The sequence below is a fragment of the Melospiza melodia genome, chromosome Z, assembly GCF_035770615.1.
Source record: "Melospiza melodia melodia isolate bMelMel2 chromosome Z, bMelMel2.pri, whole genome shotgun sequence".
NCBI classification, from domain to species: Eukaryota; Metazoa; Chordata; class Aves; order Passeriformes; family Passerellidae; genus Melospiza; species Melospiza melodia.
The window spans coordinates 52,241,433-52,256,533 of NC_086226.1; the positions used below are offsets into that span (position 1 = coordinate 52,241,433).

General features: G+C 36.5%; 1 protein-coding gene across 4 annotated transcripts in view; it reads left to right on the top strand.

Moving 5' to 3' along the window:
- Nucleotides 1-110: 110 nt before the first annotated feature.
- Nucleotides 111-15,101, top strand: part of VPS13A (vacuolar protein sorting 13 homolog A) — a 108,099-nt gene continuing 93,108 nt past the window's right edge. For all 4 annotated transcript variants that reach the window (XM_063179666.1, XM_063179665.1, XM_063179667.1 and 1 more), the window contains exons 1-10: nt 111-256; nt 8,707-8,750; nt 9,273-9,315; nt 10,208-10,303; nt 10,596-10,697; nt 11,369-11,478; nt 11,736-11,795; nt 12,716-12,775; nt 12,984-13,064; nt 13,496-13,553. In XM_063179666.1, the coding sequence (XP_063035736.1) occupies nt 157-256; nt 8,707-8,750; nt 9,273-9,315; nt 10,208-10,303; nt 10,596-10,697; nt 11,369-11,478; nt 11,736-11,795; nt 12,716-12,775; nt 12,984-13,064; nt 13,496-13,553 (754 nt within the window). In that variant the 5' untranslated portion in view covers nt 111-156. The remainder of the gene's footprint in view (nt 257-8,706; nt 8,751-9,272; nt 9,316-10,207; nt 10,304-10,595; nt 10,698-11,368; nt 11,479-11,735; nt 11,796-12,715; nt 12,776-12,983; nt 13,065-13,495; nt 13,554-15,101) is intronic.

Sequence of the window (15,101 nt, forward strand, 5' to 3'; positions counted from 1 at the left end):
CAAGCCGCGCCCCTTCCTCGCCGCGCCCGCAGCCGGGAGGGGCGGGGGGGCACGGCTGCACCGCCCCCTCGAGCCGCGGGGCGGGGCGGACCGGCGGGGAGCGGCCGGAGCCGGGGCGGCGGCGCTGCTGCCGGGCGGCGGCGGCCGGGGGACAGGATGGTGTTCGAGTCCCTGGTCGTGGACGTCCTGAACCGTTTCCTTGGCGACTACGTGGTGAACCTGGACAGCTCCCAGCTGAAGCTGGGCATCTGGGGAGGTACGGGCCTGGCGCGCCGCGGGGGAGCCGCAAGCCTGCCCTCATGCCGCCGCGTGCCTTCCTGCCCGGCCAGCTCGCCCTGCCGCCCGCTCAAGGGAGGAGGCCGGGGCGGTGTCCCCTGGGCGCTGCTGGGCTGGGCCGGGCCGGGCAGCGCAGCCGACGACTCTGCCGCCTCTTCACCTGCCCGGCCGCTTAAAAATAGCCGCGGGGGCGGTCAGGCTGGGAGGTGGTGTCCGTGGAGCTGCCGGCTGCGGCAGCGGGGGGCGGCGGCGGCAGCGGAGCGGGAGGAGCTGCAGAACGGGGGCAAGAGAAACCAAGCCAAGTGCTGGAGGCGAAGTGCTGGAGGCGAAGTGCAAAACGGACGCTTCTGTTTTGTTTTTCCATATGGAGCCGCCCGTGCTGTCTCCTAAACGGGGACGGACCTTGACTGTTCGCGGTGTCTGTGGTGCTTGCAGAAAGTTTGGGAGTTGGCGGGCGGGCAGGTTGGAGGCGGGGGCCTGACCTGGTTCTGGGAATGCGAAACTGAACTGGTTTATGGGCGTTTCCCACGCCCGGAAATAAACCGTGCATAAACGCCAAGGGCTCTGACGGCGTTTTAGTGCTTGTGGGGGTGAGTGGCTTCTCCGCGAACGACAGTGACATCCCTTGCGTTCTTGGCGCTGCCATCTATAGGTCTGGAATACTCGTTATTTTTAGCCTTAAAGAACCAGGAGTAGGTACTGCCTTAGGTGTTAGCAGGGGCTAGCTGTACTAGGCGGTGTAAGCAGTGGTCTGTAGAATTAAATGAACATGCTAGTTCTGAAAGCAGTAAAGTGTTCTGTTTGACTGCGCACTCCTGAGTTACCCTTAGTAAGGTACCTACAAGAAAACAGCACCAAAGGTCTGTCAGGCGCAGACCATGGACGGATGCCTGTGATCAGTGCTGGCTCAGTTTTGCATGTGCATCCCAGGTGTCTGCAGCATCAGCAAAAGCAAACACAGAGGTTCAGGGTTTTTTTACAAGTGCATTCATACAGTAGGTGTGAAACATCCTCGAGGTATTTGCCTACCTGCAGTTCCATTCCTACGTACTCATATACATTAACCAGATTTTGTTCTGGAGCTTCTCCTGGAGCTTTTTGCATCATTTTTGTTGCATTTTGCAACATTTTGTTTTTATGCTTGTTTTCTGTCCTTATTTAGTTTCGTCTTTGCAGTTATTTTCCTTCAGTTAGTCAAGGCGTTCATACCATCTTTGTAAAGTTCAGTCTCTGTAAGGAGTCTTACCACAGCAACAGCACATGTAACTGCTGGAGACAATGTATTAGTCATTCATCTGTAGCAGTGAGGCTTAATATCGCATATCTCTTACTGGTTAGGTGAGCCTTATTTGCAAGGTTTGACTAATTGCACCTTTCAGCAGAACTGTGTCAAGCTAACTGTTTAATTTGTGTACTGAAGTTACCAAAATTTCTTCTTTCTGTTCAATGAAGACAGAATATTTAATGAAAAATATGAAACATTGTAAATGTTTTGGGCAATGTTTGTACATTGCAAAAAAGGTAAAGGCTTCTTTTTTCCAGTTCTCTAAGTTGCTGATGGTTAGTTATGGCAGCTTATGCCTCTGTGACGCAACTATTAACAGATTAGATGCACATTGTCTCAATTAAAAAAAAAAACTAAAAAAAAAAACCCAAACGAAACAATCCAACCCCAAAAAAACCCCTAAAAAAACCTCCTCAGTTTTACTTTGAAGTTTTGATATTCAGCTGTCATATTTTTCTGTGGAATTTAATTTTATTTTTTATTACTTCATCTTCAAGAGGTTCTCATATTTTAGAGGCTTTAGTATATTTTTATTTAAACTGAATATCTCACTTCTCTAGTGCCTATATATTAGAATAAAATTGTTTTTTCTCTACATAGCCTGTTGACTTGTTTATAGTGTATACTGATACATGGAGCTACCAATGTCTTGCTATAAGAGGCTCAGAAATGCTGTGTTTTGTTGGTGAGGCATTACCTGTGGAGGTTTTTCCTGGTCTTCCACATGATGCTATTTTTTAACTTAAATTGTGTTTAATGGTCTGTACATCTGCAATATTTCTTTTAATTCAAATATCTCAAAGGACCTATATATTGCATTCTGCTAGGTAAAAGGCAGCAACTATTAGTAGTAACCGTGGTAGAAAAAGTAGAATACGTTAATATGGAGTGCATCATTGATTAGCAGATCCCTAGACTCACTGTATACCTAAAGTCTATGGATAATCTTTTTAGCTTGCTAATTACTAAAATTTTGTAACTAAGGTATTTTTTAAAAAAGTACTATTTTGGCCTTCATATCTTGTGTAAACTTAATAGCTTTTCATGCTTGTCTGTGTGCTCTGGAAGCATTTCCATTACAGCTATATGTTTTCTTACAATGTTTGCCTTTGTGTCTTGATAAGATTGCTAAATTTTACATAATTCATGTACTATTGAAATTAAATTGTCCTAAATCCATCAAATTAAAAGAAAGAAAGAAAAAAATGGAAAGTTGTTTGGGTTTTTTTTCTCCTGTAACAAATCACCAGTGCTTTTTGGATGCTGGAGCATTGCGCAAACTATATATATATATATATATATATGTATATATATATATATATGTGTGTGTGTGTATATATATATATATTTATATATATATTTATATATATTTATATATATATATAGTCTTGTATTTTAAAAGGCATGTATTTTTTGCCTCTGAATGATTAAAAACCAGAGTAGTTTATATTAAAAGGCTGTAGGGAGCAAATCGTGGCCTTGTGGTTTTTTATAGCTAGCCTGTTTGAATTAAGGCTAGTAACCTGTTCATAGATTGAATCTATGTATAAAACCCAATTTTACATAGTTTCAGCCTCTGTAAATTTGGAGCTTTATTATTGACTTTTAATGATCATGTTTAATATTAACCTTGGTTTTGATAAATGAGAGAATTCATCCTGCACTATTAAATCTATTCCATGTTCAATCTGTGTAGTAAAGTTGTTTGATGATGCTGCTCCAGTAAATACATGAACACATTGATAATTACAGTAATGATTTTATTTTTTTTTTTCTTGTTAAAAACCCTTCAGATTGAAGGGTAAAAAAAATGTAGGCTATCTCAATATTGGAAAAAGATGTTCTATCTGAAAACAATAATGGCTGAGAATGTTGCAAGAGCTGAATGACCTGAAATATAAAAGGCAGTGCAGAAAGTTTAAGGTAGCTCAGCCTACACAGGTATAAAAGCTAATTTGAACGTGTAAAGCCAATACTGTAAAAGCCAAGGCTTGGAAGAAAGTGTAAAGGGAGAAAATCATATGCCTAAGGAACTCCATTAATATGAAGCAAGGTAAAAGACTACTGTGTTAGGCAGCCATCAGAGAAAGCTATTGGATAGCTGATACTGGGAAGGACAGTGTTCTTTAGCCTCTCTTTTTGGTGTTCACTAAGAAAGATAGTTTCAATGAACTGTGCTAACGAGCGTGCAAGTACTTGGCTTAGATAAACAGGTTAGACAAGTATTTAGGTGAGTTAGATATTTTTGAATGCTCTAGACCTGGTCAAGTTAAAATACTTGAAAAGAGGCTTGCAGCAATGTGAGATGTATGCAGTTATCAGTTACCTTTGACAAGAAGTGAAATGCCAGTGACATATCCAGTATTGAAAGACCAGACGATTGTTTAATGACAGTTCATGATGCTATTTTTCAGTGTGTTGGTCAGATCCTCTGTACTGCCCTTTAAAAAACTTAAATCTTGGTTGACTTGGCACACTTGCGTGTTAGGTAACGTCTCAAGCATGTCTTACTTAACACAACTTATTATTTGAGTAGCTGGTGTCTCTTTTTGGGGTACCTGTGTTAGTAAGATGATATAGGTAAATAATTGGCATGTTTGTGAGCACACAAACACTTTGTTTTGTTTTGTTTTTTTTTTTTGGCTACAACTATTATTACAGTGAAAGACAACTACTTTTGTTTATTTTGCCCTGTCTAGGTAGAGCAGGTGCAACCTCCTCCCCTCCCCTTACATAACAGCAATTTGAATTCACTTGAGGGATACATAATGTCTAGTAGTTTTTACTGTCTTTCACGATCTGTTTTACAATAGATGTCAATAGATGAGGTATTTGGCAGACGCTGATCCTCAAAGGCTTGCAGCTTGTCTCTAGAGGGTATGCTTAAACAGAAATAATTAACAGCCCAAACAGAAGTGGGAAATAACTAGCAAAAGCAGATGTTTGTGTTAAGTGATCAGAGGTATTCACAAGCTGACAACGTTGTTGTAAAAAAGCAGAAATTTTGTTGAAATATTTGAACAGGAATGTTGGATACTGATCACATACTAGCTAAGGTATTTGCATTTTCTGATCTTTCCTCTCTCTCTTACCTGCTTTCCTTCCCCTGCCCTTTTATTTAAAGACAGCAGAGAGTGATCAATTAGGTAAAATCTCTAGGATTTTTATGTAGATTAATTTTCTTCCCCCCCCTTTATCTTTTGTTTACATCCATAACAAAATTTCTGTTAGGCCTCTGGTGAAGTAGTTTACTCTTAGATCTCTTTTTGCAAGCTGAATTCTTGGTAGGAGATGTTAGTTCATGCATTTAAATTAATGAAATTATTTTGAATATCTAAAATTAAAATGATAAAGCAATTTTTCTAGAATTTTGACAGCTGTTTTATTTTGTTGAATTACTCACATTGTCCAGAGATCAGTAAATCTAAAAGTTTGCTTTATAAAGTAGCCTAAATAAATTCTAGACTTTTCTGTAGATATTTATAACTGTTCTGGCTTTTATTATTGTTTTGGCTTGCAGCCTGCATGTTTAACCTGAGGTATTTATACAACTCCAACTACTTGTACATAGAGTTTCTGAGGTTGCTTAGTTGGGTAATTTTTAATCATGCACTGGATGCATTTCTGACATCAAAACATTTAGTTGCTCCCAGCAGGGGGACACCAGCCCTGCCAAAAAAACCCAACCAACCATCACCAAAACTGATAATCAAATCTTGATGTATTTTCTGATTTTTGCAATTAAAATCTACTGTCAATAATCCAAGGCTAATTCATTAACTGTTTTACGTCCTGTCACTAGGGTTTATTCCCTGGTTTTCCTGCTTCTGTTTGTGGGGGCTTTTGGTTTTATTGCCTCCAATCCCCAACAGAATGGTAAGGATTTATGGTAATGTACTTAGATGTACATTTCATTGCAAGAGGAATGGCTACATGTGGTAGAGACTAAATTTTGGTAACGAAGGAGAATACTGGCGTGGTCAATAACTACATTTCAAGTCCTGAGCATCAGAGTTGGTTGCAAGCTTTGCAAGTGTGGTGACTTTGGAAATATTTCCTATTTACTGCAGGAATATTTAGTCAGTGTCTTGGGCTCTCTCTCAAGTATAGGAAAAAGAAAGTTTATATCAATACACAAAATCTAGTGCCTCTTTAGTAGACTTTTGTATGCTTTGATACTCCATTTGCTGTGATCAGACCATAACAAGGCTCTTGTAAGTAAACTTATGTTTTAGTGAACATGTTTCAGTAATTTTATATTGAAATTCATATGCCTGGGGTTCTACTAATTTCTTCTAGAGATTCTTAAGTAAAATATCACACTTTTTGATTGTAAAATCATGTGATTGTAAAACCAAGTGATTTTTTTTTTAAATTGTAAAATCATAAGCAAAACCAGTGAAGAATTATGTACCTCACTTCGAAATCCCAGCATTTAATGTGGAAATTTCAAAAGCTTCCTGTTTGAAACATTATTGATTCTCTATTTATTATCTGCCATTATAATGTGCTCAAATAAAATGAGAAATAGTTCTGCCATCACAAAACATTGTTTGTAAATGTTTAAGATAATCCTTACTCACTTTGCAGTATTTTGTTTTTGGAAGCATCTGGGGGGCCACATTGTTGTAGCTTGAGTTATTGTGCCTCTGCAGAACTGTGGCATGTGTCGGACTCTTGATAAATGAGAGAGAATGATTACCTAGCCATCAGTGAAAATGAAGAAACTCAACCCACTTAAACTGTTTCATGTGCCATGTAGCCTTACAGTTTCCTTCTGAATGTTTTAACATGACGCAACTGACCTGCAGAAGTTGCACCTCATGCCTGGTAACTTGGTTACGAACCTGAACCTTTGCTCTGGATACCATTAGAATTACTTGCCATGAATACAATTACAATTAATGATATCTTCTTGAAGAAGCAATGTGGGGGTTTTTTGTGTGTTAAAATGGTCTCTGCAGAGTAAGCTTTATCAGGGAATAAATTTAGAATGGAATTGAACTAATGGTATATAAAACTATCACCTTGTTATTGCTTTCAAAGACTATATAGTTCTAATTCCTAGAGTAGTTAACAGACGACTTTTGGAAATGCTCTCTTTGGTTTTTTTTTTTTTTCCCTTTTCTGTTGTTCCTGGCAATGTGTGTGTGTTTTAAGGCTTAACAGCAGTGGCATCAGCTGTCAGAAGCCATGTAGTATTTCTCTGGAGAGGGTGATGTTAGCACATGTCAGATGTATACACTTCTACTAGAAAGTGATTATGCACATGTCAGATGTATACACTTCTACTGGAAAGTGATTATAAATTACTGCAATGAATAAATTAATACATTAAAACCTTCATAGTATTTTGTGAGTGCTATGAGATGGATGGATTAGTTTACCTGATCATCTCTTCCATATGAGTTCAACAACTTGAGCCAATTCTTCTAGTGTGTACGCTTTTGAGATCTGGGTCCCAAAATTGGTGGTACTTTGAATAGTTGTTGATTGCCATTAGCGCTATATAACTGCAAGAATATTCTTGCAATTGGAGCTCCTATTTCCCCATACATTTTGCTGTTTCTAACATGCATCCCGAAAGAAAAGCATTTTTGGTCAATTCAATCTTTGTTTGCAACCTCAAGTTGTATTCCTTTCCAGGCCTGTAATCTGCTTCTGGTTTCTGGAATCTCATTTATGTCCCTGCTCAGCTGTATCAGATGTCTGTTCCATGTGCATATGTTAATGCCATGCAACTAGTTTGAAAGTAACCATCACAGAAGCTCCATTCTTCTTGTAGATTTTGCAGAAGACATTTCATTGGACTGTGTGCATGTTTAAGTTACAAGTTTTCTGGTGCAAGTATTCCTTTTGTTCTGGCAAGTGTTTAATGTAAAGTATATTATAAAACTGATCTTGCAATTTAAATTTTCTTTGTTCACAGAATACTGAATTTCTCTCCTTAAAAATTAGATTACTGAAATACTCCCTGTGAATTTTTGTAGGCCTATAAATAAAACTGGCAAGAATAAGATCTTTTGAGGGCTAAAATTCCACTCACTTTTACTGTTGCTAGATTTCTACAAGGATAGGAAACAGATGGTTGAGGAAAAAGAGGCTAATTTTAGATTTCAAAATGGGTTCTTACGTAATTGAGACAAGATTTTCCAGCATCCTTACTTTGAGTAATTTCAGTTTATTTTCAGGGACATGCAAGTGCCATGAGACAATCTCGGATATTATTTTGTGGAATGATTAATCATCTTTCATGGTCTTAATCATCTTTCATGGCTATTTGATATGTAGGCTGTGAATCTCTCCACAGTAGAAGTTTTGGGAACCATAGGTCATGGACCACCGGGGTGTCCCACTGTGAGGGGGAAGGGAGCACCCAAAATTTGTTGATACCTGTGGTCAAAAAGGAACACCAGAAGTTAGTGTGTCTGTAAAAACTTTAGAAGTTTTGCTAATAAATTATATACACAGTGTGGAAGTTGGTGTAAATTAGTCTCTTATAGTATAAACACATGGTAGTAAGTCTTGGATAAGGGATGGGTGAAAGAGAGGAGAGACAGACAGAGATTAAAGGGTGGTACAGAGAAAGAAAGGAAGGAACATCGGCAGTGCTGACTCCAGCATCAGTGCAGTGGATGGAGTGTCCATGGTCCTGGGGCACATGCGTGTTCAGGTTTGATTCTGGGTACCTTTACACAGTTAAGATTTCTGTGCTATGGAGCTAATTTGCTTGTTTACTGTGCAAGTGAGTTATCACTTGCAGTTTGTTCTTCTAGACCTTTCTGGAAATGGGTCAGAGGTCTTCCCTCCATACTGGATTGACCTTAGGTTGACAGTCTATGCCTACTTCTTGACCTCATTCCTTGATTTATGCTCTATTTCAGGAGCCGGAACATAGACCTTTGTCCAAGAAAAGTTCTGGCTTATGTCTGTATGGCCACCTTTTCCTGCCACATCCTATTCTTTCTCATGACGTGTTCTTACCAACTAATCTTTGTTGACTCCATTGCTGTCCTCCATTTGTGTTTGAGACATTAGGCCCCTTGTCTTCTAGGCTTCTGTAACCCACTGATTCAGACTCTGTGACTTGCAGTGTGTACCACTTTGCTTATTCCAGTTTTTCTTGTTGGCTTCTTTTCTTTTAGGAGCTGTAGCACTGAAAAATCTGGAAATAAAAGAAAATGCACTGGTAAGCTAGTGAAAATAACAATAATACTTGCAAAAATTATTCCTGAGCTATGTTTTATGTGTTTAATGGGCTTAATGGGTTTATTGTGCATTTTTTGATTCTTATTTTAGAACACACTTTCTTTTAAGTGGAAGCTTACTGACTTGCTTTCTCTGCACCTATATAGATTATTTGATTAATTTGAGATTAAATTTAAAGGGCAAAGTGTATACATTTTTAACCCCTAAGAGAGCTCTCAGCAATTGCTAAAGGAATGTGCTTAGGTCAAGAGCAATATTGAAAGACCTTTTTTTTTTACTATAGCTCATGAAGCTAGAACTTTGTTTTTGGGAATGTATTTAGCCTAACATAGCATAAGAGTCTAAATTGGTAACCAAATGCTTGCTTATTCATTATACTGATTTCTTTTTTTCTGTGGTTGACAGGTAAGCTTGTTAAGGTTATCATGATACCTTTTCCTGCATTGGAACATATCACAGGTTGCTGAATTGAACTTAAATTTTCTAAACCTCTTTCTTTCAGAGTCAGTTGGATGTGCCATTTAAAGTTAAAGCAGGACATATTAGTAAGTTGCATTTTATCTTGTACACATACAGGAGTTTCTGTAAGTGCTACCTTCCCTTGCAAGTGGCTTTAGGCATCCTAAGCAAGTAATTTCCATATGTTTGTTGATTTGTATACTTTGTGAACTCTGAAGTTGTCTCTTCTGAAAAGAAACTTTGAGGAAGCTCCTTTCAATAAAGTATACTGGAGTCTTGTTTAATCATCTCAATATTAATGAGAAAATAGCCCAACACTGCAAAGATGAGCAATTGACAGGACTTGATCTTGTTCCTTGTCTTTACAAGACTCCACAACTGATTTTCACCTTTCACTTGCCTTTTCTTCTCCTTCCTTCCTTGTTTTTGCTAAAATAAAAAGTTTTCTTTTTGCAAGTCGATTGTGTTGTAAAAGTGGTTTCTTAAAGTAAACTAAGTCTAAAGCCATATGCTTCCTTTAAATTGACCCTGGAATAATGTGTTTTCTGTGACTGATTTAGTATTTTATTAAGATTTGCACTTGGGAGGCACTTAACCTCAAGACCCCTGTGTTCACAAAGCCTAGTATTTAGCTGACTGATGATGTGTGAGCTGCCCATATGCTTTTCTTGTTTCTGAAGATGCTGCAGTGGATTTTCAAGGAGGGAGACAGTGCTGTTAAGAGGGAGGAATATATTTCAAAGAAATAAAGAAAGACTGTAGACTTGATAGTTCTAATAATGGAAAAACATCTCATGTTGTCTGTGTAAGAAAATACAACTCAGCTGAGGCATCTTTTGCCTCAGGTGCACTGGGGTAATTTCTGTCCAGTATAATAATTGTTAAAGAGATTTTGTGTTTTATATCAATTATCTTTGCATTTCTTTTCCAGACAGCTATTTAATTGTATACTTCAACCTTTTTCTTTTGTGTTTGTAGGTCAGCTTAACCTACAGATTCCATGGCAAAACCTTTATACTCAACCTGTTGAGGCAGTCCTTGATGGAGTTTATTTGCTTATTGTGCCCACAGCCAGTAAGTTAATGTATAGGAAGAAGTGACTGTGGATTGGTGGGGTTTCGGAATTATCAGGAATGGGTTGATACTGTTTTTGTGAGCTTTATTCTTAGCACATACTTTTAGCAATTACAGTTAAATAATGGGGTGGAAGTCTTTCAGTAACTGGGGTTTCATAATCTAATTTTTTTGCTATGTAACTGTTATATGTAACTGTTACAAAAACATAAAAATTACAGCTTTTGAAACAGTATCTTTAAAGAATATATAAGGCTTTTTGATAGTATGCATTTTTGCTTTATGTGTTTAGCCATAAAATATGATGCTGAAAAAGAAGCCAAGCAGTTCTTGGAAGCAAGACAAAGGGAATTGCAGAGAATAGAAGAAGCAAAGCAGAAGATAGCTGACCAAGGTAAAGGCGGGAAAAGCTAATGAAAGTGATGCTGTGTCTTTCTTTTAATCCAGAAAGATGCAGATTTTGTCAATGTCTTCTACATTCTTGTTTTTTCCTTGTTACTTAAAAACCTATTAGTTATGATTTTTTAGGTATAATTGCCATCAGTATTGCAGAACCAGCATTCATTCTGAAAATAAAAAGTTTTGAGCGTTGATGTGATCTGATATAAATTAGGCTTTTGAAATACTGCTTTTTTTATCGCATGTTATCTGACAGTTTCTTTCCTCTTTCATAAGAAAGAGTTTGTTTCCAGTGTCAAAGCATTTTTACCAGTACAGCTTTTTAAAGGTTTGTTACAATTTCTTCTTCATTACATGCAGATTGTAATCTTTTTAAATTCAACTTCTGGTACTTCCAAGAAGTATGATTTGCTCTCTTAGAGTATTGGTGGGTGCTGGTCATACTTTTCAACTATCTGATTCTTCACTCTGCAGGTAGTAAAGCTAGGAAACCTTCTAATCTGAGAGTGTAAATTTTGTAGATTATACAGAGCAAACATGTTTCTATACAACTGGAGTACAATGTAATAGAAAACACTTAAGCTAAATGTATTGTATTATTGTTTTGTCTAATTAAGAAAATATTGGAATGTAAACAAAATATTAAATTGTTTTCCTTTAACATAGATAAAGTAAAAGAAGAGAAACAAGACACTTTTGTAGAAAAGCTAGTTACTCAGGTCATCAAAAATCTTCAGCTGAAAATTTCCAACATCCATATTCGCTATGAAGATGATGTAAGTGCTTTTGTATATCTTACCGTAAGGGATTGTGCACTGTAACATGCAATTGGGAACCTGTCTGATTTCTTCTAGTTGCTTTTATGCTGAGAGAATATTAGTGAAGTTGTGGACTTTTGTTAGTTTGATAAAAAAACCCAAACAAACTGAAAAAAGGCTTGGACAAAAATGTAAAGATACTTAAATTCTTAACCAAATGTATGCTTGTAGAGTATGAAATAATTATTTTTTTGTCTTTTCCTGTGTTCTGTTAGATCACAAATCGTGATAACCCCTTGTCATTTGGGATTTCACTTCAGAATCTAAGTATGCAGGTAATTTTATTTCTCACTTTTTATCTGAAAAACTTGTTAATATATACCAATAGGTGAAGTTGTGCTTTTGTGTGTTGTGCTTTCTGGTAGCATTCTGTCTAATGGAAAATAGACCTGTAATTATCAGCAATGTACAATAATATGGTTTCCAATACGCTTTAATATATTTGGGCTGTTCATTCTGAATATTTTACTGAAACTGACTTGAGCTCCAAGAAAAAAAGTTACTCGCTGATAACAGGAAGTGGCTGGAATGGAAAAAGAAAAAAAAAAGATGACAATTTTTTTCAACTGGAGCTAATTTTTTTTTTTTTTTGATCTGTGAACTGCACTATAAGGTGCTTAGAGTAGTAATCACAAAATGGTATGAAATTTTTTTCTGGAAGACTATATAGTAGGATCAGTATGTTGGTTGCTGAGTTGCTCTGATTCAGTAGTTTTTGCTGTCTTAACTGCTGGTTTTAAAGAAAATATGTCCTAAGTAAATGTTACTTTCTTGAATGAAATGGTGGTTTTGTGAATGCTTTTTCCTAGCACATTAAAGGGCCTTCTTTAGGCTCAAACTAAAATTGCTTGCTTCCAGAATTATAAGTTAATTCTTTCCATTGTTTATATCTGTCCAAAGAGCCTGTCCAAAAATATTATTGGTGTAAAGGAAAACAGTTTGCAATAATGAAAGCAGAATCTTAGAGTACCTTTGGTTCTTGTGTACAGCCTGTAAGAGTACATACATGTACATGTTTTTGGAGGAAGTAGCCTTTTCAGGCTTTCACTTAAAGTAATGCATTAATCATCTTAAATCAGAAGATTGTATTCCATTATTTTCCATGATGTTACTGTCATTTTGTGTAGTTTGTTTCAGTTATAACATGTTGGTGGATTATAGATACTGGAGTATTTTTGTTTAATTCTCATTTCAGACCTCAGATAAGAATTGGAATCCTTGTTTACATGATGAAACTGCCAAGTTGTTCCACAAGGTACAGTATAGACAGTATGCTAAAGAGAGACTTGCTAATAAAACAAGCTGCATTAGAGTTTCAGAAAGTAAGATCAAGAAAACGTAACCGTGTAGACTCTATAGCAAAAGTAACATTCTGCATATTTTTATTCATCAGACTTTGTGAAATCCAAATTATTAATCTAAAATTTGTGGATAACAATACATATGTTCTGTTGTATTTTCAGCTTGTGCGACTGGATAACCTTTTTGCTTATTGGAATGTGAAATCAGAGATGTTCTACCATGGTGGCTGGGATGAATCATTGGTAAGATAGTGTATCTAGTCTTCTAGTTGAAACTGGGAAGCAGAGAACATGCTTCACATTCAGGCTTGCTTCTTTTTATGTCAGTGTCCTGGGTAATTGTTTGTAACTAAAAGGTGTTTTTAGAAAAAAACAGTGTATGTTAAGGCTTTTATGTGATGAAAGTATAATGCTCATCTGAGAAAGTTAAAAAAATCAGTTTTGTGCCAGTAACAGAATTTAGACAATTGATGGTCATCTTACCACTGTTCAGTGATTTTTATTAGCTAAGTATAGACATATCATTCTGTTAAAAACATAGATGAGTATTTTGAATTTTACTTTGAGCCAGAGGGATTATCTGAGAACTGTTTAAAAATGCTAACATTTTGTACTTTAAAAACTTTATCTGGAAATAGAAGTGCAACTTACTGTTCACTCCATTGTGTGTGTAGGTTAACTTAAAACAGGGTGTTGCCAGCCACAACATGATTCCAGATGGTTATGATTTTGGTAAGTGTTATTTAATTGTAGTATTAATTTTTAATTGTAATTTTTACTTCATCTCAGTGGTTGTCACTTTGTCTGTTACTCAAAGATTTTACTAAAGAGTGTGCTTTAAGCCTGGAAGAGTAACTGTCTTTGTGACAGTGAATACTGTATTGTTTAGGTATATAAAAAAAGTCTTGATAAAAGTGAGTCTTGAGTCATGTATTATTCTAATGGAATGTCATACATAGATTCTCATTGTTAACATCTTTTGATTAATTCCTTTATTTAAGAAGTTTAGCAACAACATACGTACTGTGTAAGTTTGGTGAATTCAGATTAGCTTGAGTATGTTTTTGAGGTCACCTGCTTTATGCAAACTATCTTTCTTCCATGAGAGGTTGAAATAGTAATCGCACAACTTTGAAACATTAATTTCTTTTTTTTTTTTGTAGTGGGAATATTGCAAGTTATATTGCTTTGAGTATTACTTACTTAAGTCTGAAAATCACATTGGCATTGCTCAAAAATGGTGATAGATTGCTTTCCATTGCATGGAATCATGTGTATCTGTTTGACTGTTTAGAAACTGTTCACAAGTCTGAATGGCCTTGGAAGTGGCCATTTCTTTGTTCTCCAGCAGGAAAGTCCTCAGTTCTCTATAGCCAGGGTTAAAAAAGGCACTATCAGTTTTATGCTGCTACCTTCCCCTAAAAGAGTCTCTATGTTGACTGACAGAGAACTATCTAGTAATTTCTTCTGATTCCTTACCCCTCTTTTTTGGTTGCTGGATTTGATTCTTTTTGCAAGAAAACAAGTATTAAAACATTGTAAGTTGTTTAAGTCTTTATGTGGTAAGTTCAAAATGGGTGTATGTAAAGCTTAGGATTCAAGATTTACTCTCTTAAAATTCAGCAATGCCATCAGAGATGCTGACTACGGTAGTGTACTGTGGTAAATGAAAATTTGGTCCCATTTGAGATAAGTCTTTAAAAGTCTAAAACTTTGATAGGAAGATAATAAGCATGAAGTCCAATTTTATCACTTCATGTAAATAAACAAATATTATACTTAAATAAACAAACAAATAAACAAACATTATACTTATATATAAGAATAATAAAAAATGAATTTTAGGAAGCTAAATATAGGGAGAAAATTAATTGAAATGCTACCATATAGAGGTGTAGCTAAAAGTTTCATGGTTTTTTCTTGCAAAACTGCATGTTTCCACTACTATGAACCTTTCAGAGAATTTCGAATATTGGATATGTAGGTAATGTATCAATATTTTTGCTGAGATGAAAGAAGTCATATTTGAAAAAAATTATTTACACGAATTCAGATAATATAAAAATTCTTACTGTTGGATCAATTGCTGAAACAGATGAAAATATTGAACTAAACAGGGCTTCAAAAGCCTGATATTTCCAAACTGGAACAGATAAAATAGTTCTGCTCTGGATCTTTTTTCTTGTGATATACCTCACTTTTATGTAGAATGCATATTGATTTTGTTCCATGCTTACTTGGGCTTGAAATTAGAAATATGGTGTGTTTGGTTTTAACCAT